This window comes from Lithobates pipiens, unplaced genomic scaffold (assembly GCF_037356315.1).
Source record: "Lithobates pipiens isolate NorthernLeopardFrog02 unplaced genomic scaffold, aLitPip1_a1.2 Scaffold_23, whole genome shotgun sequence".
NCBI lineage: Eukaryota > Metazoa > Chordata > Amphibia > Anura > Ranidae > Lithobates > Lithobates pipiens.
The window spans coordinates 25,019,372-25,045,249 of record NW_027507785.1 but is presented as its reverse complement, the minus strand read 5'-3'; the positions used below and the strand labels follow the sequence as shown (position 1 = coordinate 25,045,249).

At 45.5% G+C, this 25,878-nt stretch overlaps 1 protein-coding gene across 1 annotated transcript in view; it reads left to right on the top strand.

Annotated features, from left to right (window-relative positions):
- INTS4 (integrator complex subunit 4) overlaps nucleotides 1–25,878 on the top strand; it is a 77,135-nt gene that overhangs the window by 30,678 nt on the left and 20,579 nt on the right. The window contains exons 11-18 of the mRNA XM_077451365.1: nucleotides 82–287; nucleotides 3,724–3,866; nucleotides 6,979–7,094; nucleotides 8,563–8,696; nucleotides 15,145–15,302; nucleotides 19,090–19,183; nucleotides 21,830–21,910; nucleotides 24,903–25,033. Coding sequence (XP_077307491.1) covers nucleotides 82–287; nucleotides 3,724–3,866; nucleotides 6,979–7,094; nucleotides 8,563–8,696; nucleotides 15,145–15,302; nucleotides 19,090–19,183; nucleotides 21,830–21,910; nucleotides 24,903–25,033 — 1,063 coding nt within the window. The remainder of the gene's footprint in view (nucleotides 1–81; nucleotides 288–3,723; nucleotides 3,867–6,978; nucleotides 7,095–8,562; nucleotides 8,697–15,144; nucleotides 15,303–19,089; nucleotides 19,184–21,829; nucleotides 21,911–24,902; nucleotides 25,034–25,878) is intronic.

Sequence of the window (25,878 nt, the reverse complement as noted above, 5' to 3'; positions counted from 1 at the left end):
AGAATCGCATTACAATAGATGCTATTGCTCAGGCAGCATTCGAATCTCTTATAAACAACCTGTCCTACGCTGTCATTGCAGAGGTGAGGATCGCTGCGGTGGAGTCCTTGTGTCTGCTGGCTCGTTCCTCCCCACCTTTCGCAGAGAAATGTCTGGACTTTCTGGTGGACATGTTCAACGATGAGATAGAAGAAGTAAGACTGCAGTCCATCCACACTATGCGTAAGATCTCGGACAACATTACCCTGCGGGAGGACCAGCTGGACACAATCCTGGCCGTACTGGAGGTAAGAGATTGGGGGGGGGGGGTGGTTACATAGTTAGTAAAGTTGAATGAAGACACCAGTCCATCCTGAGTGAGTGTCTACAATTGTCCCTATCCATGTAAATTGCACACATCGGTCCCTACCCTCAATGAGCCCACAATCCAAGGTCCCCATTCATATACTAGGGTCAATTTTGGACAGAAGCCAATTAACCTACCTGCATGTCTTTTGGAGTGACAGCAATAATCCAAACAATGAAGAAGTACAACTCCCAACATGCTCGTTCAGGCTGGTCTGTCATGCTGGAACCTAATGTTTGTTTGAAGCCTACTAATTTGTACCCTATTGGCCTGTTAAAGAAACCATTGAAAGTGTTTGTTATAACTGTTTGATTTATGCACAAATACTGTTAAAGTGGAACACCAGCTTTAAAGAGGAGGTTCAGTCTGGACCCAAAAATATTAAATGTCAGCAGCTACAAATACTGTATTATTATTATTATACAGGATGTATATAGCGCCGACAGTTTACGCAGAGCTTTACAACATTAGGGCAGACATTACAATACAATACAAGACAGGGGGAATCAGAGGGCCCTGTTCATTAGAGCTTACAATCTAGGAGGGAGCTCCTGTAGCTACTGACTCTCAATAAATGGACACTTACCTGTCCAGGGTTCCAGCACCGTCCTCCCTCGGGCTAGTTCTTCACTAGCCTTTGGGTTCCCGGCTCTGGCATCCTAACTGTGGGCAGCCGGTTGCCCGCTGCACTTTGTGAATGGTCCCGCAGTCTTCTGAAACTTGTGACGTCTCCAGGAAGACTGTGGGGAGGTAGAGGAGAAATTCCACTCGGATGCTAGCAGAGGTGGGAGTGGGTACCTGTCATACATAGGTGCCCGCCCCCCTAAAAAATAATATGCCAGATATGGGAGGGGAGGGAGACTTAGTGGAACTTCCCCAAATCATTTGGTGATGGGGGGGGGATTATGGTGTGGGGTTGTTTTTCAGGGGTTGGGCTTGGCCCCTTAGTTCCAGTGAAGGGAACTCTTAAGGCGTCAGCATGCCAAGACCTTTTGCACAATTTCATGCTCCCATTCTTGTGGAACAGTTTGGGGATGGCCCCTTCCTGTTCCAACATGACTGCGCACCAGTGCACAAAGCAAGGCCCATAAAGACACGGATGAGCGAGTTTGGGGTAGAGGCACTTGACTGGCCTGCACAGAGTCCTGACCTCAACCGATGGAACACCTTTAGGATGAATTGGAGTGAGGCCTTGTCCACATCAGTGCCTGATCTCACAAATGGGCTTCTGGAAGAATGGTCAAACATTCCCATAGACACACACCTAAACTTTGTGGACAGCCTTTCCAGAAGAGTTAAAGCTGTTATAGCTGCTAAGGGTGGGCCAACTCGATATTGAACCCTACAGACCAAGACTGGGATGCCATTAAAGTGGTTGTAAACCCTTACAAACCACTTTTACCTACAGGTAAGCCTAGATTAAGGCTTACCTGTAGGTCCAAGAAATATCTCCTAAACCTACACGGTTTAGGAGATATTTACCCAAAGACAGCCACAGCTGTCTACGTGCAAGGAATTCTGCATTAATCCTTACAGAAATCCAGCACTGTCCTGTGTAATCATTCATTTAAATATTTTATCATAAGGAGTGCAAGGACACAACACCTCCCACCTGTGTTATGGAGAAGAGAGGGATGTTCTGTAGTCCTGGCATACTTCATGTCCTAGGGTGACAATGCTGCTCACCCATGGATACAGTTAACATTGTCCTCTTAGAACAGGAAACGTATTACTGGTAAGATCAACAAGTGAAAGGAAAGCCTGCAAAAAGAGAACAAATACAGCTTCCACATTTTGAGGACTAGCGAGCTGCAGTATATAACCTTTTTGTTCTCTGGTTTGGATGTACTAGTTAAAGGAGAAGTCCAGTCAAAGCTCATTTGGCTGTACTTCTATGGATCACAGGAGTGCAGTTTGTTTTGCGCTCCTGTGACACCCGTTTTCAGCAGAGAGCGGGCTGAAGTCCGCTCTCTGCTGACAACACAGAAGTCGGTCCAGGCTCTGTATCATCACCACCACGGACTCGGCTCTGCCAGATCCCTGGATGGACGCCCGGCCTCTCAACGACCCGCTGAAAGCCTGAGCCGGCCGCCCACTCCACAGCTCAGCCCTCCAGTGAGCGGGGGGGGGGGGGCAGAGCAGAGAGTTGCTCACTAACGGTCAGCAGTTCTCTGCTAATGGAGCTTTGAGAACCGAGCGATCGGTGATATTTGGTGGCTCGGTTCTCAGTGTGGAGGCACTGGGGGACCGATGCTGCATCCACCTAGGTAAGTGTGATTCTTAAAAAAAAAAAAAAAAAAAAAAAAAAATTAAAATTAACCTTTTTTTAAAGGGCCAATTTATTCTGCTAACCGCATGTGGTTGAATAATGTGAGTATTTGGTATAATAAAAGGATTCCGTGCGCAAAACCGGTTATTAATCTATATTTTGCAAATGCCACAAAGAATGCAATATAATGCTCTTCAGTTGTTTTTGTGAACCCAAATATTACCGTATAAAAATAGCCGTGACCTTGTCATTGTGCTGTACATAGCCTGTGCAGAAAGAGGCTCAGCAACGCCAGTCACTAGAGCAGGGGTTCTCAAACTTTTTACTTTGGAGGAACCCTTGGCAAAAAGGTTGAGATCTTGGGGAACACTTGAAATAATGTTCTCATCTACAGTACAGCTCAGAGAACATTGGTGTGATCATTGAACTGTTGATATAACAATTATGTTTAAGAGGAAGTAAACCCCGATGGGTTTACTTCCTCTTTCATTCCCTGCGAAGGCAAAGCACAATGGACTATTATGCATCGCATAGTAGCCCATTATGTGTCACTTACCTGACACAGGAGCCAGTGATGTCACCGCTGTCCCCTGTAGTCCGGCGCATCCATCTTTTCGGTGGAGTCTTGCAGCTCCGCCGCTGTCATTTGGCGGAGCCGCGATGACGTCACTCCCGCGCATGCACACGGGAGCCGACACGCGCGGCAGCTCCGTTGTTGGAAATGCCGCGCTCAGTGCGCCTGCGTGCCGATGTCTACGGCGCATGCGCCGTAGACAGCGGTGCCTGTCTTCGGGCAAATATCTCCTAAACCGTATAGGTTTAGGAGATATTTCTTGGATCTACAGGTAAGCCTTAATCTAGGCTTACCTGTAGGTCAAAGTGGTTTGTAAGGGTTTAGAAATAGCATTAAATAATGGAATCCATTGGGGCGGGGAGTAACTGTTGGAATGCACCTTCGGTAGTGTGTGAGAATATGGAATATTTTTTTAGGAATATTTAATGCAAATTGGGAAAGAAAAAATATATAAGAAAATGGTATTTGTGTAAAAGGTGTAAAAATAAAATCTCTGACTGATCCGCCATGCTTTCCTTTTTTTTTTTCTCGTAGGATTCTTCCCGTGACATTCGAGAGGCCTTGCATGAACTTCTGTGCTGCACCAATGTGTCAACTAAAGAATGCATTAACATGGCCCTGGCGGAGCTTCTGAAGAACATGTCCAGATATCCCACCGACCGCGACTCCATCTGGAAGTAACTATCATACAAATAGGCTCTCAACTCACAATATTTTTTATTTTATTTTTTACATCCAGATCTGATTACAGGAATATAACAACATTTGATGGGCTGATCACTGTGTACAGGGCTGGATTAAGGAGGTAAAAGGCATTCTACTAGGAAGAGTTGGACGCTCCTCCATGTTGATCTTCATCACGTGACCGTAGTAGGCGTGTTGATCAGTATGTAGTTCTAAAAGCTCCATTGGAAGTAAACTGTGACCACGGGACAGGTCTGCTGTTAGAAATCACACCCACATACAGCCTAGCTGATAAGAACAGTGAACCAAGCTTAACTATCTGAGCAAACCACTCATTCATGCAACCAAAATACCTATCGGAATGAGCCCTAAGGTTGGGAATTGGATGTGATTTTTCTTGCATTCAATTTGCATGACAGGAGATTGTGACCAGCTCTCTATGGAGCTGGTTCACATATCTCTGTTTTGTGGCTTGTAGAGGAGTGCTGTGCATCTTTTGGCTCCGTTTCGCGCGCGCAATGTCTCACTTTGGGACAGAGCAAGAGATTGAGGACAAAGATTCCTCAATCCTTTCTCTGCAGCCTCAGCTACAGTGAATGAACAGGAAGCCCTCTGTACAGAGCCTCACTGTTCGCAAACTGAAGCATTGTAAACACAAGGAGGGCCACAGGGGGGGATTCATTCCAGTAATTGCGCTCACTCCTGTTGTTCTAGGCCCCCCTGTTGAACTTATAGGGCCTGGGCCCCTTACAGGGGGGCAGGTGCTACCCCCTCATCAATGGCCATGCTACAGGATATTTGGGGGAGTGCAGAAGAGTGATCACTTTATTGAATGAAGTGATGACCGCTTAGGATTTGACTCAGTTTTTAGCTAGTAAGCACTGACCCTACTATAGGTTTGTCACATACACAGACATTAAAGTGAGATTTGAATTACATTACTGTATTAGATTAGTGTTTTTTAATGATTTGCTTACAGTTCTTCTTTTAAAGGCAAACTCCAGGAGTTCAGACACTTTGTAAAATGTGCCGACATTCAGTGAGTTAAAGTGGAGGGCCATCCTAAAAAAAAAAAAAGAAAGCATTAATATTCTTAAAAAACTAAAAAAAAAAAAAAAAATTTAAATTTTTTTTTTTTTTTTACCTTGCCAGAAATCCCTGTTGCTAGGCAGTCTTCCTAATCTGCCTTCTTCCTGCTCCTCGGTGATCTTCGTCTTCTCCCCTCTTCCGCGTTGTCTTCTGGATAATGGGGCGCGCTGTGTTTTGGGAACTGTCTAACACAGCGCGTCCCATTCACAAAGCGCATGCGCAGTAGGAAACAGGCAGTGAAGCCGCAAGGCTCCACTGCCTGTTTCCCTTAGTGAGGATGGTAGCGCTGGGACCCGAGAGCCGAGGGACATGTCGGCCTCGGCGGCCGACATCGCGGGCGCCCTGGAAAGGTAAGTCTCCTTATTAAAAGTCAGCAGCTACTTTTGTTTCAGCTGCTGACTTTTAAAAAAGTTTTTTTAGGGCTGAAACACCGCTTTAAGTTCTGAGGTGCATGCCACCTCCTTGACTCACCTCTTTTAATTTATAACTGGCAGTTTTACAGTGCTCCTGGATTACAGTTATCACGTCTTCTGGGGCTCTGAGAGAAGAGACGGCATGTTCTCACACACGGCATCTCTGCCCGCCCCGCCCCTCCACTGTTCACTCACAGAAGCCTTTGTATTTTGTGAATGAGTTCACGTAATACAAAGCGCTGCATATTTGGGAAGGTGAAGGTGCAGGCACAATGGCTGCATGCAACTCTGCAGCCTCAGGAATAGAGACCAGAGGGTACAGCATCGGAGCACCGGAACTAGTGATACTTATGCTCCCAGAACGCCCAAAAAAAAAAAAAAGAAGAAAAAGGTAAACTGTAAATAAAAGAAATATGTCTATAAGGTGGCATGCGCCTTATTGGTAGATCATGAGCTCAATAACAGCATGCAATACCAAGCTGCGGTTTCCTAAGCGAGCAAAGTCCATTTTTATATTGAGAGGTATGTACTCCAGAGAGAGAGATATAATTTTGCCCCCCTGTACAAATCATTAGTAAGACCTCATCTGGAATATGCAGTTCAGTTTTGGGCACCAGTTCTCAAAAAGGATATCGGGGGGGAACTGGAGAAAGTGCAGAGAAGGGCAACCAAACTGATAAGAGGCATGAAGGAACTCAGCTATGAGGAAAGATTAGAGGAACTGAATTTATTCACTCTTGATAAGAGGAGAATAAGGCGGGATATTATCAACATGTACAAATATATAAGGGGTCCATATAGTGAACTTTGGTGGCGTTATTCAATTTGCCATCAACACAAAGGACAAGGGGGCACTCTTTACATCTAGAGGAGGATTTAATCTCCAAATACAGAAAGGTTTCTTTACAGTAAGAGCTGTGAAAATGTGGAATAGACTCCCTGCATAGGTGGTTCTGGTCAGCTCAGTATATTGCTTTAAGAAAGGCCTGGATTATTTCCTAAATGTACATAATATAACTGGATACTAACATTTTATAGGTAAAGTTGATCCAGGGACAATTTGATTGCCTCTCGGGGGATCAGGAAGACATTTTTTCCCCTGCTTTATGCTTTGCTGGGGTTTTTCACCTTCCTCTGGATCAACTGTGGGTGAAGGATTGTGTATATGGGATTGTTTGTTAGTATTTTTTATTTATCTTCATGGTTGAACTAGATTAACTTTTTTTTTTTTCAACCTAACTATGTAACTATGTACTTAAACCCTACTGATCCAGAACATTTTTTACAAAGTAGCTGAATTCCCTGAGTTCAGCTTTAAGAATAATTATCTTATTTTTGGGTCATGTGATGATAATGGAACATGCAGATGCCTTCTGTTTTGGGCACAAATTAGGGGAAATCTCTTGTCAACTGTCTCTGGAACTGGTATTCAAATTAGGAGTGGTCTTTTCACCTCCTTTTCCAGTGACCATTGTCAAATTTAGGATGCCCCCCCCCCCTCCCCATTTACTGTATGTCCAGCAGGGACATAGGTCGTAGTGCAGTTTTCCTGTGTATAGTGTGCATAAAGTTACTGTCTCTGTTTGCATTTCCTATTCTGCAGATGTTTGAAGTTCCTCGGCAGCAGACACCCCACCCTGGTCCTATCGCTGGTCCCTGATCTCCTGGGGTCCCACCCTTTCTTTGACGTGCCAGAGCCTGATATGGACAATCCATCCTGTATCCATTTTCAGTGTATGCTTTCTGTGCTACATTGACCAGACAAGATGGTTGAGTGTGGGAAGAATAGTAACTGCCATCACATCACTGCACTTGTTACTTGGCTGATTGTTTTGCTAACCCGTTAGCCTAAAGCGGACCCTCAGCTTCCAAAGGGAAGATTCTGCCTCTCCACCCCCTCCTCCCTTCCTCTGTTGGAAATAGGGCGTTTTTGCCTCCCGGGATATCACATACCCCAGGAGGCATAATAGCCTTTCATTGAACAGGAGGCGGGCCTATTCTCGCGTCATCGAGAGGCCCAACCTGCTGAACCCAGAAGAGCCAGCAGACCTCTCGATGACGTCAGAGAGAACATGGTGGTGTGGGATGGAGCTGCGGCCGGGCATGAGATGACCTCAGCGGGTCAATGCTGGGTCCACTGGATGGATGAGTATCTGAAATGTGTAGAAACCACCATCGGGTAAGCGGGGCAAAAAAAAAAAAAATGGGAATAACAGCTGCAGTTCCTCTAAGTAATTTCGGAGTCACTAACCCAGAACAGAATGAAAAGTTTAAGTCAGAAGTTCTTAAATATTCATGATTGTTTCAGGTCAGTGACGTTCAAAACCATTGAGATAACATGATAGCCATGCAAATAGCACTTTCAGCAGAAGACCTCAGTAGTTAAAGGCTCCAGGATTCCCTCAGGACAATCTTCTTTTTAAGGATCCTTTTCTGGAATCTATACTCCTGGAGGTTTCATAACTTCTGAAACCTTTTCCTTCTGATCCTCTGGCGTCAATAATCTAGTTCATCATTTTTTTTAATGGCTGAATTTTGGGCAGCACAGTGGCTAAGAGGTTAGCACTTCTGCCTAGCAGTACTAGGGTCATCGGTTTGAATGCCAACCACAGCACTACCTGCCTGGAGTTTGCATGTTCTCCCTGTGCCTGTGTGGGTTTCCTCCAGGTATTCCGGTGTCCTCCCTCACTCCAAAGACATGCTGGTAGGTTAATTGTCTCCGGTCTAAATTGACCCTAGCATGTGTATGTATGAAAATAATAAACCTGTTATACTTACATGCGCTGTGCAGTGGATTTGCACAGAGCAGCCCCGATCCTCCTCTTCTCAGGTCCCTCTTAGGCCCTCCTGGCTCCTCCCTCCTGTTGAGTGTCCCCACAGCAAGCAGCTTGCTATGGGAGGGCCCAATCTGAGTCACAGCCCCCTGTGTCCATTCAGACATGGAGCGAGGCCACCTCTCTCTCCTGATTGGCTAACTAACTTTGACAGCAGTGGGAGCCAATGGCGCCACTGCTGTGTCTCAGGCAATCAGGCAGGAGAGTCTCAGACGGCAAGGCACTCGTGGACATCCCTGGACAGAGATGGACCTCGGGTATGTATTAGGGGGTGCTGGGTGGCTTCTTTACAATCACTTTAATATTTTAAATAATACACAATTTTTTTTTAAGTCTTTAACTCTTCTCACCAGATATAGCTCTTTTGGTTTTGATATTTAATGCTGCAAAAACCTGCCCCACCATGCCAGCCCTGTTCACTGGCCACCTGTTTCGCCACTACGCCTACCTGCGGGACAGCCTGTCGCACCTCGTCCCTGCATTGAACGTAAGTAATTTTATTTATTTATTTTTTTATCTCAAAAAAGTTTATTAAAGAAAACTAAAACATACAAAAAATGGCAGTATCTGTCATAATTTCGGTTACAGAGAATACAATGTCATATTCAATATATGCAGCAATCTCATCACGTTATCCTATGATATGAATCATGCAGTACCTTTGTATACTGCCAATACAGAATATATTCAGCAATTACCGAACATCTAGCTAGTAGGTATTCCCCACTTCACAAACTGCTAGTTCAACTTCATTGTAGTAGTAGTGTGTCCAATCCTAGATCTACCTGAGGGAGGCTAGGGGTATCCAACCAGGGCGCCCACAGTTTTATCAAACTTGCCAAACGATCTTTTATGCTGGAAGATAAACTTCTCCAGCCATAGAGTGTCACCCATCTGAGACAGTTATCCATTTCGTCACCATTGGAGGGTCGACTGCCTCTAGCAATGGCCCACTTTGGGTAATCTTCAATTGCGAGGTCGTCCAAAATACCCAATATACATGGTTTGGGGTCTGTTGGTACATTGACTTAGAACACTCTATTAATAGTAGTCAGTACACCTGTCCAATATAGATGCAGCTTGGGACATCGCCACATCAAATGAATAAAGTTTTCATGGTTCCTCAGACATCTAGGGCAGTTCGAATCGGGTCTCACCCCCATCCTAAACAGTCTAGATGGGGTAAAGTGTACCCTAAGTATAAATGTATAGCTGAGAGAGGCTTTGAGCCACATTCAGGGAGCACAGCTGTAGCGCCAGTAGGGTCTCCTCCCATTGTTCGTCCTCAAAGGAGCCTACATCCCTCTCCCACTTGCTCGCCACCCCCAGAGGAAACCTGTCCAGGAAGGCTGATAAGAGCATTGCGTAGCATCTAGAGATAAAACCCTTAATGTATCACTGCCTCCATATAGTGGAATAATATGGGGGTCGGGGAAACGGCCCACTGGGCCCCGCTTGATTGCGCCATAACCGCATGATGCAGTTGCATGTAATAGAAATATATAGTATGGGGGAGCTGATATGGCTCCCGCAGAGAAGAAGAGGAGTCCAATTGTGCCGCATTTTTTTTTTTTTTAAGTCAGCAGCTACAAATACTGCAGCTGCTGACTTTTAAAATATGGACACTTACCTGTCCAGGGCACCCATGATGTCGGCACCCAAAGCCGATCTGTCCCTCGGCTCTCGGGTGCTGCCGCTGCCATCTTCGGTAAGGGAATCAGGAAGTGAAGCCTTGTGGCTTCACAGCCTGGTTCCCTACTATTATAATGTATATTGCGCCATTCTCTTGCTTGACGAAGCACAATTTCTTGGGCATGACTTTTCCTAACGTCCCGCAAGGTTTTCAGGCGCTTAGCAGAGGCTATTTCTAGCATTAAAGCACCTGAAAACTGCCCCAGTGTGAAAGGGGTCTTCGTGATTTCTTGATTCAACAGGTCTGGCTGGCAGTAATCAGGCCTGGGCATAGCAAGTGAAATTTACCTGCCCTTTCCAAGCAATATGGTTAACCACTTCAATACCAGGCACTTTGTCTCCTTTCCTGCCCAGGCCAATTTTCAGCTTTCGGCGCTGTCGCACTTTGACAATGGCACAGTCTTGTGTCGCTGTACCCAAACTAAATATTTACAATTTTTGTGAGACAGGTGGAGCTTTCTTTTGGTGGCATTAAATCACTACTGGGGTTTTTATTTTTTTTGCTAAACAAATAAAAAAAGACCGAAAATTTTGAAATAGAAAAAGCTTTTCTTTGTTTCTGTTAAAAGTTTGTAAATAATCAGTAAGTTTTCTTCTTCACTGATGGATACTGATGAGGAGGCATGGATGAGCAACCTTTATGGGCACTTGTAGGTGGCAATGATGGGCACTAAAAGGCGGTACTGATGAGCAGTCTTTATGGGCACTGATAGGTGGCAATGATCGGCACTGATAGGTGGCAATGATCGGCACTGATAGGTGGCAATGATCGGCACTGATAGGTGGCAATGATCGGCACTGATAGGTGGCACTGATAGGTGGCACTGATAGGTGGCACTGATAGGTGGCACTGATAGGTGGCACTGATAGGTGGCACTGATAGGTGGCACTGATAGGTGGCACTGATCGGCACTGATAGGTGGCAATGATCGGCACTGATAGGTGGCAATGATCGGCACTGATAGGTGGCAATGATCGGCACTGATAGGTGGCAATGATCGGCACTGATAGGTGGCAATGATCGGCACTGATAGGTGGCAATGATGGGCACTGATAGGTGGCACGGATGAGCAGCCTTTATGGGCACTGATGGGTGGCACTGTGACCAGACTTTATGGGCACTGATAGTGAGCATTGATGAGCAGCCTTTATGGGCACTGATAGTGAGCCCTGATGAGCAGCCTTTATGGGCACTGATAGTGAGCCCTGATGAGCAGCCTTTATGGGCACTGATAGATGGCAATGATGGGCACTGATGAGCAGCCTTTATGGGCACTGATGGGTGGCACTGTGACCAGACTTTATGGGCACTGATGGGTGGCACTGTGACCATACTATATGGGCACTGATGGGTGGCACTGTGACCATACTATATGGGCACTGATGGGTGGCACTGTGACCATACTATATGGGCACTGATGGGTGGCACTGTGACCATACTATATGGGCACTGATGGGTGGCACTGTGACCATACTATATGGGCACTGATGGGGGGCACTGATGAGCAGTCTTTATGGGCATTGATAGGTGGCAATGATCGGCACTGATAGGTGGCAATGATCGGCACTGATAGGTGGCAATGATCGGCACTGATAGGTGGCAATGATCGGCACTGATAGGTGGCACGGATGAGCAGCCTTTATGGGCACTGATGGGTGGCACTGTGACCAGACTTTATGGGCACTGATAGTGAGCACTGATGAGCAGCCTTTATGGGCACTGATAGATGGCAATGATGGGCACTGATGAGCAGCCTACATGGGCACTGATGGGTGGCACTGTGACCAGACTTTATGGGCACTGATGGGTGGCACTGTGACCATACTATATGGGCACTGATGGGTGGCACTGTGACCATACTATATGGGCACTGATGGGTGGCACTGTGACCATACTATATGGGCACTGATGGGTGGCACTGTGACCATACTATATGGGCACTGATGGGTGGCACTGTGACCAGACTTTATGGGCACTGATGGGTGGCACTGTGACCATACTATATGGGCACTGATGGGGGGCACTGATGAGCAGTCTTTATGGGCATTGATAGGTGGCAATGATCGGCACTGATAGGTGGCAATGATCGGCACTGATAGGTGGCAATGATCGGCACTGATAGGTGGCACGGATGAGCAGCCTTTATGGGCACTGATGGGTGGCACTGTGACCAGACTTTATGGGCACTGATAGTGAGCACTGATGAGCAGCCTTTATGGGCACTGATAGATGGCAATGATGGGCACTGATGAGCAGCCTACATGGGCACTGATGGGTGGCACTGTGACCAGACTTTATGGGCACTGATGGGTGGCACTGTGACCATACTATATGGGCACTGATGGGTGGCACTGTGACCATACTATATGGGCACTGATGGGTGGCACTGTGACCATACTATATGGGCACTGATGGGTGGCACTGTGACCATACTATATGGGCACTGATGGGTGGCACTGTGACCAGACTTTATGGGCACTGATGGGTGGCACTGTGACCAGACTTTATGGGCACTGATGGGTGGCACTGTGACCAGACTTTATGGGCACTGATAGGGGGCACTGATGAGCAGTCTTTATGGGCATTGATAGGTGGCAATGATCGGCACTGATAGGTGGCAATGATCGGCACTGATAGGTGGCAATGATCGGCACTGATAGGTGGCAATGATCGGCACTGATAGGTGGCAATGATCGGCACTGATAGGTGGCAATGATCGGCACTGATAGGTGGCAATGATCGGCACTGATAGGTGGCAATGATCGGCACTGATAGGTGGCAATGATCGGCACTGATAGGTGGCACGGATGAGCAGCCTTTATGGGCACTGATGGGTGGCACTGTGACCAGACTTTATGGGCACTGATAGTGAGCACTGATGAGCAGCCTTTATGGGCACTGATAGTGAGCCCTGATGAGCAGCCTTTATGGGCACTGATAGATGGCAATGATGGGCACTGATGAGCAGCCTACATGGGCACTGATAGGTGGCACGGATGAGCAGCCTTTATGGGCACTGATGGGTGGCACTGTGACCATACTATATGGGCACTGATGGGTGGCACTGTGACCATACTATATGGGCACTGATGGGTGGCACTGTGACCATACTATATGGGCACTGATGGGTGGCACTGTGACCATACTATATGGGCACTGATGGGTGGCACTGTGACCATACTATATGGGCACTGATAGGGGGCACTCATGAGCAGCCTCTATGGGCACTGAAAGGTGGCACTGGGTACTGATAGGTGGCAATGATGGGCACTAGCAGGCAGCACTGATGGGAACTGATGAGCAGGCTTTATGGGCACTGATAGGTGGTACTGATGGGCACTCATAGGTAGCACTGATGAGCAACCTTTATGGGCACTGATGGGTACTAATAGGTTGCAATGATAAGCAGCCTTAATGGGTACTGATGGTACTGATGGGCACTCATAGGTTGCAATGATAAGCAGCCTTTATGGGTACTGATAGGTGGCAATGATGGGTGCTGACAGGTGGCACGGATGGGAACTGATGAGTAGCCTTTATGGGCACTGATAGGTGATACTGATGAGCACTCATAGGTGGCACTGATGAACAGCTTTTATGGGCACTGGCAATGATGAGCACTGAAAGGCATCGCTGATGGGGCTGCACTGATATTCACTGCTCTGATTATCAGTGCAAATCCCCCCTTCAGGAGAGCTGATTATCAGCTTTCCTCTATTCATGAAATGAATATAATATTTTATAGCACTTTAAATTTCTTGCACTTGTTTATGTATTTATCCACAGGGAGCGTGGTTTAATTAATTTATATTATCATTTCTTATTCCATTTATTTACAACGTACTGCTCTCATTTGTCTTGTATTGATTTCACCATTTGCACAGGTAGAGTGTTTTTCACTTATATTTTTCTTCCTCTACTCCATGCTTTGTCAGTATGAATAGAGGAATGCCGATAACCGACACTTCCTATGTACACTGATCAGCTGTGATTGGACACAGCTGATTGCATGGTAACGAGCCTACGTCATAGACTCTTTACCGTGATCGGAGATGCGTCTGTTGCCAATCGCCGCGCTTCGTGCCCTCTGTGGCGCGCACGAACAGCTTGTTCTGAAGGACTTCATATGATGTCTAGTCAGAATGGCAGAGCCAGTTTCGCAAGAAGGGGGCGATTACTTTTTCACATAGGGCCACGCAGGTTTGGACAGCTTTTTTCCCTTATTAAACAAAATCATAATTAAAAAAAAAAAATGCATTTTGTTTACTCTGCGCTCTGTGTAATATTGAAATTTGTTTGATGATCTGAATCATTTAAGTGTCAAAAGGGGCAAATGCTTTTTCTCAGCACGGTATGCAGCAAAAAGGCCCAGTTCTGTGCTGCCACATTTATTTACATCCCAGCAGCAAGGGATTAATGACCCTGACACACCCACTTGGGAAGATATTGGTGGCACCGCTAAGGCTCCATTCACATGGCCATGCAGGGGCGGCCGCTGGAGTGGATTTGTAGATTGTTGGCAGTGGTACTAAACACTGCCCACACGCTGTGTGCAACCAGCGGCTGCTGCCATATTTAAACTTCCAGCAGATCAATGTTCACTTGTAACCGATCATCTAAGTGATTACGTGTATATAGAGCCTCTGATTGACCCTGGACGCAGACATCATTTCAGCGGAGTTCTGCCCTGTCTGCATCTAATTGGTCGGTTTGCATGCAGCCATAGCACAGAGTGTTGCTGTGTCCAGAAGAAGCATTTAGCTTCCTCTGGCTGCAACAAACTATCCATATCTACGCGGCCGTGTGAATGTAGCCTAAAGCAGTAATAAAATGCACAGCTTTTAGAAGTGATGTCTCATTAACTTCTTGTGGCCCCGCCCATCTACCTGGATTTGTCCAAGTCCCAGTGTACAATGACATGTGTAAGCAGGCATTGGAGTTGATTTATTAAAACTGCAGAGTGCATAATCTGGAGCAGCTCTGCATGGTAGCCAATCGGCTTCTAACTTCAGCTTGTTCAATTAAGCTTTGACAAAAACAAACCTGGAAGCTGATTGGTTTCTATGCAGAGCTGGACCAGATTTTGCACCATCCAGCTTTTATTAAATCAACCCCCCCCCCAATTGTACGGTACCTTCTAGTTCTGCAGAGCTGCACTTCTGAGGTGCAATGACAAAGAAGTTCTATTATGTCTGTGCTCAGGTTGGCTTTATTTAATGCATATACATTTTATTTGCCTTAGCTGCCAGGAGTGAAGTCGTCTTGGATTCCAGATGTAGAACCTGGCTCCACCCACGAGGATCCATCTCAGCAGTTTCTACAAAACAGCTTGGAGCGTGTTCATAGCTTACAGAATCTGGGGACCCAGGGGTCACAGGAGCTTCTGGAATATACTATCCGGTAAATTGGTGTTTCTTTTCACCTCATTTCACAATCTCCTTGTCTGGCTGTAAGAAATTATCTTGTGGCATATTAGATGCTTTCTTTTAACAGTTGTTATACGGATTTTCTATAGCCCCAGCAGTTTACACAGTGCTTTTAAAAATAGAGACAGTTCAGTTACAATACAATTCAAAACAATAGGGTTAAAGCAGTGTTCCGCCCAAAAAATGCCACTTCCATTTTTCCGGTTCCTCCGGTGTCTCATTTGCCACCTTTTAGGTGGGGGGGGGGGAGCAGATTCCAGGCATAGATACCCGAGCCAACCGCGACCAGTGGGATAGTGCAGCGCAAGTCTCGCATGCTCAGTAGGCCAACCAGGCTGTGAAGCCGCAAGGCTTTACTTTCTGATTCCCTTACCGAGGATGGCGGCGGCAGCACCGGACAGCCGAGGGATAAATCGGCCTCGGTTGCCGACATCGCTGGACCCTGGGACAGGTAAGTATCCTTATTTTTAAAGTCAGCAGCTGCAGCCACTTTAAGAAGGCCCTGGCCACATTGCATGGGAAGATCATCTTCTTTTTTTTTTTTTTTTTTTTTTTTTTACTTCAGTACAAAATATCATAATATCATATAATAATAATAAGCATTCAAAATATTATCCAGTATATTTTCTTTTTCTAACGTAATGCATATTAACAAAACTTTACCCCTTACCCCCCCAACCCCCCCCCCCCCCCCCACTAGAAAAAAGTCATTTATACAAAAAGAGGAAATCTTAGGGAATTTGAAAGGATGTGGAGACCATGGCTGGTTAAAATGGGAAGACCCCCCCTCCCCCCTTAAAGGGGAGGAGAAAGATCTGAGATCCTTTTAAAGAAAAAGGGCATAAGTAAGGAATTCACACTCTGGATAACCTGGTATAGGAATGCCCAAACACAAATAACTCCAATATTAGGACAAAAAGTGCTGTAACAATAGCACTGAAATATAGAATGAAATTGTTATCAAACAGAGGTATATGCATATAGAGAGTAATTTCTTTTTCTTTCCATATAGTCTACTTTTATAATAATCCATTCACTCACTGCCGGGGGTCTCCTAGACTACCTTCTTAGCTTGAAATAGGCATCTTAAAGAGGGAGTCCACCCGAAAAAAAATTATTAAAAGCCAGCAGCTATAAATACTACAGCTGCTGACTTTTAATAAATGGACACTCACCTGTCCCGGGGTCCAGCGATGTCGGCACCCGAGGCAGATCAATCGTTCGGCTCTCGGCTGCTGCCGCCATCATTCTCGGTGAGGGAATCAGGAAGTGAAGCGTTGCAGCTTCACTTTCCGGTTCCCTGCTGCGCATGCGCGAGTGCAATGGGAATGGTTGGCGCTGTCTCTGGGACCCGTGTGTGCGCAGTGGGACAGGAAGAGGCATAGACTCCCGTGGGAGTCTATGCCCGGAAGTGGGTGCAAATACCCGTCTTAGGTATCTGTACCCCCCTCCCCCCTGAAAGTTGCCAACTGTGGCACCAGAGGGTGGGGGGGTGGAGCTCCGCTTTAACATTGCCACTGTGATACTCTCTGCCCCTCTCCTGCTTTCTCCTTGTATCCCAATACACAGAGCCTAACTTCCATCTCCAGAGTTGTCCCTTGGATCCCATGTATGGTGTCAAGAACCCCTGTCCAGTAGCGAAATAACTTTGGACACCTCCACACCATATGTATGAGATCTCCCTGCCCCAGTCTGCCCGATCAGCCCCTACCTTGTACACCTTTAGGAGATCCCTGAAAACTCTTTTATTCAGGGAAGCCTATTCCACACCCACCTAACAACTGTCCCCGAGCCACCCCCATCAAATAATTCTCTGCAGCTATTACCTTTTGTACCACTCCCTCTCTTTAGAATGTAATCTCTATGAGAAGGACCCTCCTGTACCTTTTTGTATTGTACTGTAATTGTGTTGTCTCCCCCCCCCCCCCACAAACTGTTGGTGCTATCTCCGGTCTCCTGACATCTGGGGCAATTAGCATCAGTTCTTCTGCCATACATGAAAAAACTCTTTGGGGTATAGTAAGCTCTGTGTATAAGCATCAAGTGTGATACTTTTCTGTGAAGAAGAACCCGTTCTCATCGGCCCCATCTCCAATATCCTCCTCCACTGTTCCTGCGTTATTTCCTCTATATCAGTGATGGGGGAACCTCGGCACCCCAGATGTTTTGGAACTACATTTCCCATGATGCTCATGCACTCTGCAGTGTAGTTGAGCGTCATGGGAAATGTAGTTCCAAGACGTCTGGAGTGCCAAGGTTCTCCATCACTGCTCTATATCCTCCTCCCATTTCTTTCTATCATTAGGGGGCTCCAGACCAGCAGTGGCTCTATTGCATAGCTGTCCATATAGCTCAGAAATAAGCCCCTTGGTTATATCCGCTTTAAATATCTTTTGAAAAATCATCTTGAGATCATCCTCAGTGTACATATCTCTTGGGTGCCATTCTTGGACCAATTTTCTAAACCCACGATGTAGCCAAACGATCCCATTTGACAGACCTGACACACTATACTTGGAGTGTATATGGCAGTGATGGCGAACCTTGGCACCCCAGATGTTTTGGAACTATATTTCCCATGATGCTCATGCACTCTGCAGTGTGGTGGAGCATCATGGGAAATGTAGTTCCAAAACATCTGGGGTGCCAAGGTTCGCCATCACTGGTATATGGTTTCTCTACTATGCTTTTCCGTCTTCATTGCTCCCAGCACACTTTTTTTTTGCAAAAATTTGCAAAATAACCATATGCATGCTTGTTTCTTTTTCTAGTTTTATCTGTTTAAAGTGGTCCTAAAGGGTGAAGTTTCCTTTTTACCTTCATGCTTTCTATGTGTGAAGTTAAAAGAACTTCTGTATCTTAACTTCCCACCCGGAAAAGACTGTGAATATTGCTAGTGGCTATAACAGCCACTGGCAATAATTGTAGGTAAAAACCGGCATGCTGGTTGTACCCAAGCTGACCGATCGACTTGGTACATTCGGCCTGCCCATACAATGTTCGAATCTTGGCCAGTCCCTGCTGAGCTGCCAGAGATTCGAACCGTGTATGACCTGCCTTAGCAGATTGATTGAAAACCATGCACTCCCTGTATGGCTAATAGCGTAAAGCGGAGTTCCACCCAAAAATTGAACTTACGCTTTTTACTTACATCCGACTTACAAACGACTCCTACTTACAAACAGAAGAAGACAACAGGAAGTGAGAGGAAATCTACCCCTAGGAAGGGAAATTCTCTCCTGTAAGAGTTAATATGGAAAAAGGTGTCTCCACTGATGCTTTATCACCAATCCTTGTTTCCCTAACAGCCCAAAATTTTCAAAATCCAATTATCATTGGGAAAGAAAGTGAGGGGAAATCTTCTGTACAGGGGTACAGAAAGCTAAACAAATCCAAAAAGCTTAAAAATATTTTTTTGGGCTGGAGCTACGCTTAAAAAAATGTTCCGACTTACAAACAGGTTCAACTTAAGAACAAACCTACAGTCCCTATCTTGTTTGTAACCCGGGGACCCCTGTATATTAATTGACAGAAAATTTTAACCAATCATCGGGTCCTAATTACTCAATTGGAGTTACAGTTCATAGGTATGTGGTATAGTAACACAAGGGCCACCAATAAATAGTTTACCACCACTTTAATGGCAATGCAGAAGACTGCTGTTCGTGTGTGTATTACTGGTACCTAATTTATATATATATATATATATATATATATAAAATATAATATAATATAATTTTTTTTTTTTTTTCTACGTACAGGGATCTCCAGCGGATCGGTGAGCTACAGTCTGATCTGGCTGGCAAGGCAGATTTCTCGGCCACTTACCTGCGCTGTCACTTGCTTCTCATAAAGGTTTGTGTCTTATATTAGTGGATATACAGTGCCTTGCGAAAGTATTTGGCCCCCTTGAACTTTTCAACCTTTTGCCACATTTCAGGGTTCAAACATAAAGATATAAAATTTTAATTTTTTGTGAAGAATCACCAGCAAGTGGGACACAATTGTGAAGTGGAACGAAATCTATTGGATAATTTTAAACTTTTTTAGCAAATAAAAAACTGAAAAGTGGTGCGTGCAAAATTATTCGCCCCCTTTACTTTCAGTGCAGCAAACTCGCTCCAGAAGTTCAGCGAGGATCTTTGAATGATCCAATGTTGTCCTAAATGACTGATGGTGATAAATAGAATCCACCTGTGTATAATCAAGTCTTTGTATAAATGCACCTGCTCTGTGATAGTCTCAGGGTTCTGTTGAAAGCGCAGAGAGCATCATGAAGACCAAGGAACACACCAGGCAGGTCCGTAATACTGTTGTGGAGAAGTTTAAAGCCGGATTTGGATACAAAAAGATTTCCCAAGCTTTAAACATCCCAAGGAGCACTGTGCAAGCGATCATTTTGAAATGGAAGGAGTATCAGACCACTGCAAATCTACCAAGACCTGGCCGTCCCTCTAAACTTTCAGCTCAGACAAGGAGAAGACTGATCAGAGATGCAGCCAAGAGGCCCATGATCACTCTGGATGAACTGCAGAGAACTACAGCTGAGGTGGGAGAGTCTGTCCATAGGACAACAATCAGTCGTACACTGCACAAATCTGGCCTTTATGGAAGAGTGGCAAGAAGAAAGCCATTTCTCAAAGATATCCATAAAAAGTCTCGTCTAAAGTTTGCCACAAGCCACCTGGGAGACACGCCAAACATGTGGAATAAGGTGCTCTGGTCAGATGAAACCAAAATAGAACTTTTTGCCCACAATGCAAAACCATATGTTTGGCGTAAAAGCAACACAGCTCATCACCCTCAACACACCATCCCCACTGTCAAACATGGTGGTGGCAGCATCATGGTTTGGGCCTGCTTTTCTTCAGCAGGGACAGGGAAGATGGTTAAAATTGAGGGGAAGATGGATGCAGCCAAATACAGGACCATTCTGGATGAAAACCTGTTGGAGTCTGCAAAAGACCTCAAACTGGGACGGAGATTTATCTTCCAACAAGACAATGATCCCAAACATACAGCAAAATCTACAAAGGAATGGTTCACAAATAAACTTATCCAGGTGTTAGAATGGCCAAGTCAAAGTCCAGACCTGAATCCAATCGAGAATCTGTGGAAAGAGCTGAAAACTGCTGTTCACAAACGCTCTCCATCCAACCTCACTGAGCTCCAGCTGTTTTGCAAGGAAGAATGGGCAAGAATTTCTTGTCTCTCGATGTGCAAAACTGATAGAGACATACCCCAAGCCACTTGCAGCTGTAATCGCAGCAAAAGGTGGCTCTACAAAGTATTAACGCAAGGGGGCCGAATAATTTTGCACGCCCCACTTTTCATTTTTTTTTATTTGTTAAAAAAGTTTAAAAAATCCAATAGATTTCGTTCCACTTCACAATTGTGTCCCACTTGTTGGTGATTCTTCACAAAAAATAAAATTTTTATATCTTTATGTTTGAAACCTGAAATGTGGCAAAAGGTTGAAAAGTTCAAGGGGGCCGAATACTTTCGCAAGGCACTGTATATATACAGAAATTTGTATTCCTTCCAGTATTCCTTGGAGGATGCAAAACCCTGGACTTAAAGGATAAGTTCCCCTTTGGGGATCATGTTACACTGGGCTACCCATTTGCATGTGAGTGAACTACAAGTCTTGACATCCTTTGGGGTTATCGGCTTGTAGTTCTCAATGAAATACCAATATAGCCACATGTCAGAGAAAAGAGTCTCGTGTCCAATGAACTACCAGAATTTACGGTAGGGTTGCTACCTTTCCGGGATTCACCCGGACAGTCTGGATTTTGAATCATGTGTCCGGTTTTAAGACCACCTGAAACCTGGACACAATATTCAGAATGGACTGTGGCTCACCAAGTACCACAACCACGGAGTGCATAGGTGTGCACATGGGCCCCATCTCTATACATGGACAGGAGAGGAGAGAGGGCTTGATCTGCTCCTCCTACTCTCACCCCTACCCCTCGGTCTGCCCACCAATGCTCCAATCCCTGGCATTCTGTGCCTCAAAAAAAAAAAAGGATGTGTGGCCTGGAAGTTTGAAGCTCAGCAGATACATAGTTGATTAAAGGCGCCGGTGCCTGAGCCTCCATCCTCGGGTGAGTGAGCTCACCATCCAATGTCTATGACTGAAGTCTCCCTCCTTCCTCCTCTCTCCTGCCTCCAAGCGAGTGAGTATACTAAGGTATGGGGGAGACTCAGATGTAAGGGGGTGCCCTGCGGACTCTGATGTAAGTGGGAGGTTTGGTGAGCAGAAACCCTTTTATACCACAGCATTCCCCCTTAGAAATAAAATTTTGCCACGTGCGGCTAAAGTGTTTGGCTTGAAGAAAAGGTGGCAACCCTATTTTACGGTGAGTATAAAAAAAAAAAAAAAAACTCAGGGCCCCCCCCCCCCCCCCTTGTTTCAGCATGATGATAGAGGAGTTGTTTTCTTAATGTCTTCTTGCTCTAGCTTCTTCCACATCGACTGTGTGTTGTTGTTCTCAGGCACTGAATGAGAAGTTGTGGAGTCTGGCCGCCCCCCTCTATGTGAAGCAGAATTCCCTGACTGCGGCTGCTGTAAAACAGGTGAAGTTTCCAAATCCTATTCATTCGTGTAGAGATCTGTTCAATTAATAAATACATGTTAGTATAAATAGGAAGCCAGAATGTACAGTACAGCAAACCTGTGCATTTGACTGTTGAGGACTAAGGATGAGCTCCGGCGTGTTCGCATGTTCCACTGCGTCGCTTTAACTGACAATTGCGCGGCAGTACGACGTTGTACCCAAACAAAATTAAAAACAATTTTACCCCACAAATTTAGCTTTCTTTGGTGGTATTTGGTTTTTATTTTTTGAGCTATAAACAAAAAGTGTCAACTTTGAAAAAAAAGCAATATTTTTTACTTTTTTGCTATAATAAAACGCAATAAGGGTATATTAATTGGTTTGGACAAAGGTTACAGCGTCTACAAAATAGGGGAATGTTTTATGGCATTTTTATTATTATTATTTTTTTTTATTATTAGTAATGGTGGCGATCTGTGATCTTTTTTTTTTTTTTATCATGACTGCGACATTATATCGCACACTTTTGACACTATTTTGGTCATTTTTTACAGCGATCAGTGCTATAAAAATGCATTGATTACTATGTAAATAACACCGGCAGTTAAGGGGTTAACCACTAGGGGTCGATGAAGGGGTCAAGTGTGTCCTAGGGAGTGATTTTAACTGTATGTGGGGGGGGTGGGCTTCAACTCACATGACAGCGATCACTGCTCCTGATGACAGGGAGCAGTGAACTCTATCATGACACAAGGCAGAATGGGGAAATGCCTTGTTTACCTAAGCACTTCCCCATTCTGCAGCTCCGTGATCCGATCGCCGGGAGGCCGGCGGACATCGAGTCCCGCGGGCACGGTCACATGCTACACGGCAGGCCTCCAGCGCGCCCCTGCTAGCCACAACTCTTAAAGGGGTTGTACAAGTGGTTAAAGTCTCTCCAGAGCCTGGGCCAGCTGAGTGACACTGAATACGGATCACGGGAGGGCAGAAAAAAGTGTCACCCCCCCAGGAGAAGTAGGGCTGAAAGAGCTTTGTACCTACTTCTCCTTTTTTAATAGTCCATCTTTAATAGTGTGAGTTAAAGGAACACAGGGAAAAGAGCGCAACTGCTATCTTGCCTAGGGTCCCATTCTTCTGGTACCACCTGCATCTTTTCTGTTTACATTTATATTTTTATATATCTATCTATCTATCTATATATATATATATCTATATATATATCTATATATATCTATATATATATCTATATATATCTATATATATATATATATATATAATTTTTTTTATTTATTTTTTAAAATCGGAGTCTCACACTAATGCTTTTTGCCCCCCCCCCCCCCCGGGTGTCACATTTGCCACCTTTCAGGGGGAGGGGGGTGCACATACCTGTATAATACAGGTATTTGCACCCACTTCCCAGGCTCCCGCGGTCACGCCCCTTCAGTCCCCCACCTGTCTCTCCCCCCCCCCCCCCCCCCGCGCTGTCTCTTGGGAAACAGAGGTCCCAGGAGATAGCGGGGGACTCGCGCATGCGCTGTAGGGAACCGGGAGGTGAAGCCGCAACGCTTCACTTCCTGATTCCCTCATCGAGGATGGCGGCGGCAGCTGCTGGGAGCCGAGCGATTGATCAGCTTCGGCTGCCGACATCGCTGGACCCTTTGACAGGTAAGTGTTCATTTATTAAAAGTCAGCAGCTGCAGTATTTGTACCTGCTGGCTTTTAATATTTTTTTTTTTTAAGTGGACCTCCTCTTTAAATTGCAATTTTAGCTTACAACCTAACTAGCCTTAAAACAAACTCTCCCCTCAACTGAACTCCTATGCTAAATAAACCGTGTAAGAAAGATGTATAAACGTACTGATTTGCAGGCTGCCCCGAGCTGGTCATATGCTCCAGCTCCCCTGTGTTAGCCAGATTGTCTTCAAGGGAGAGGAGGGAGCACTGATCATGGATAGGCCATTGAAGCCAATGGGTGATGTCGCTGCTCCCCAGGCATTACAGCCATTGTAGGAGCGTGCTCTCCCTTGCAGCCGGTGCTGGCTGACACACAGGAGATCACATGACCAGACTGTAGGGGCCTAAAAATAGGTAAGTGTATACATCTTTTACACAGGTTAGTTGGCATAGTTGTTAGGAGAAGGGAAAGGAGCGTTTTAAGACTAGAGAGGTGGAGGCTTGCATTCCACTTTAAGGCACTGACTTCCCTGACTTCTGAAGTAGCCCTCAAGCCCCTTGGGATATCGGTTCCCTATCTAGTAAGAAGGGTACACTGCCTTTCAATGGATCACTCACCAGACTGGTTCCCTGCAGGGGGGTGGAGCTTAGCCACGAGGACATCCAGGCCTTATAGTAACACTGAGAGAGGAGCACAGAGGAGGGTTTTCTTGCTAATAAAGAGAACAGTGGCACTTTGTGTGGGCAAGACCTAGGCTCACGGGTTTACGTTACTTTTAATTCATTCGACCTTCAAATTTTTACCTTCTAATGCCGCGTACACACCGCTTTTCCCGTTTGAATCAACTATTGACGGTTTTTCCGACGGAGTTCCGCTGAAACTGTTTTGTGCACACACGATCCCACCAAAGTCCGATTGTCAAGAACGCGGTGACGTACAACGCGTATGACGGGACTAGAAAAAGGAAGTTCAATAGCCAGTAGCCAATAGCCTCCGTCTTATACTTGCTTCAGGGCATGCGTAGTTTTTGGTCCGGAACAGTGTACAGACGAGCGGTTTTCCCGATAGGAATTGGTTCCGTCGGAAATATGTAAAACATGTTCTATTTCTCGGTCCGTCAGAATTTTTGAAAAAAAAAAAAAGTCAGACGAGGCCCACACACGATCGGAATATACGAAGAAAAGCTTCCGTCTGACTTTTTCTGTCGGACATTCCGCTCGTGTGTACGCTGCATTAGGCCTGTCCTATAGAGAGGGGATGAGGAAGGGAGGTGGGAATGGTAGGTAGAAATCGGACTTGTGTACCTGGGTTTGATAATGGCTGTTTTTCCTCCCAGATCTTGGAAGAAACCTACAAGATGGAGTTTATGTACAGCGGCCTGGAGAACCGTCAGATAGCCATTATACATCACATGAGGCTGCAGGCAAACGCCCTCCAGCTCCTTGTGACGGCTCGCACTACTCGAGGGTAAGTGTTGCTAGGAAGAAAAGCAGCTTCATGATGTTGTCTAGGGTGACGGGGAACTGCAGTCGCACAGCCCAATGCAAAAAGTTGAAAGAAGTACATGATTGGGTTGATTTACTAAAAACCTGGAGTGTGAAAAATCTTGTGCAGCTGTGCATGGTAGCCAATCGGCTTCCAGGTTTTATTTTCAAAGCTTTATTGAACAAGCTTAAGTTAGAAGCTGATTGGCTACCATGCACATCTGCACCAGATTTAGCGCTCTTAGTTTTTTTTTTTTTTTTTTTTTTTAAATCAACAGCCACTATTTATTTATTTCCCCATCTGGCAGGGCACCACCGCTAATCATCACTACAGCTTTTCAGCTTCCGTTGTCCTCTGCCTGAACATGAACGTATGAATGACGAGTAGAGCTGCACGATTCTGGCCAAAATGAGAATCACAATTTTTTTTTTTTTTTTGCTTAGAATAAAAAGATCACGATTCTCTTGATGTAAAATCTTTCACATTACACAAAAAAAAAAATGGGCTAACTTTACTGGTTAGTTTTTTTTTTTTTTTTGTTTTTTATTCATTAGGCTGGGTTCACACTGCAGCGGTGATGAGATCGGATGTGATTCGCACCGCACTGCAGTGCAAATCACATCCGATCTCTGTGCGATGCGAGTTCAGTCATACAGATAGTATGGCTGAATTCGCATCGCATCCGGCCCAAACTCACACAGGACTCTTTTTTTGGTCCGCAGCAGAATCGGATCGCATGGGTGTTCACACCATGCGATCCGATTCCTGTCCGAGTTTGCAGATCGCACTGCGATATGCGAACTGATCTGGGGGTGTCATTAACGTTT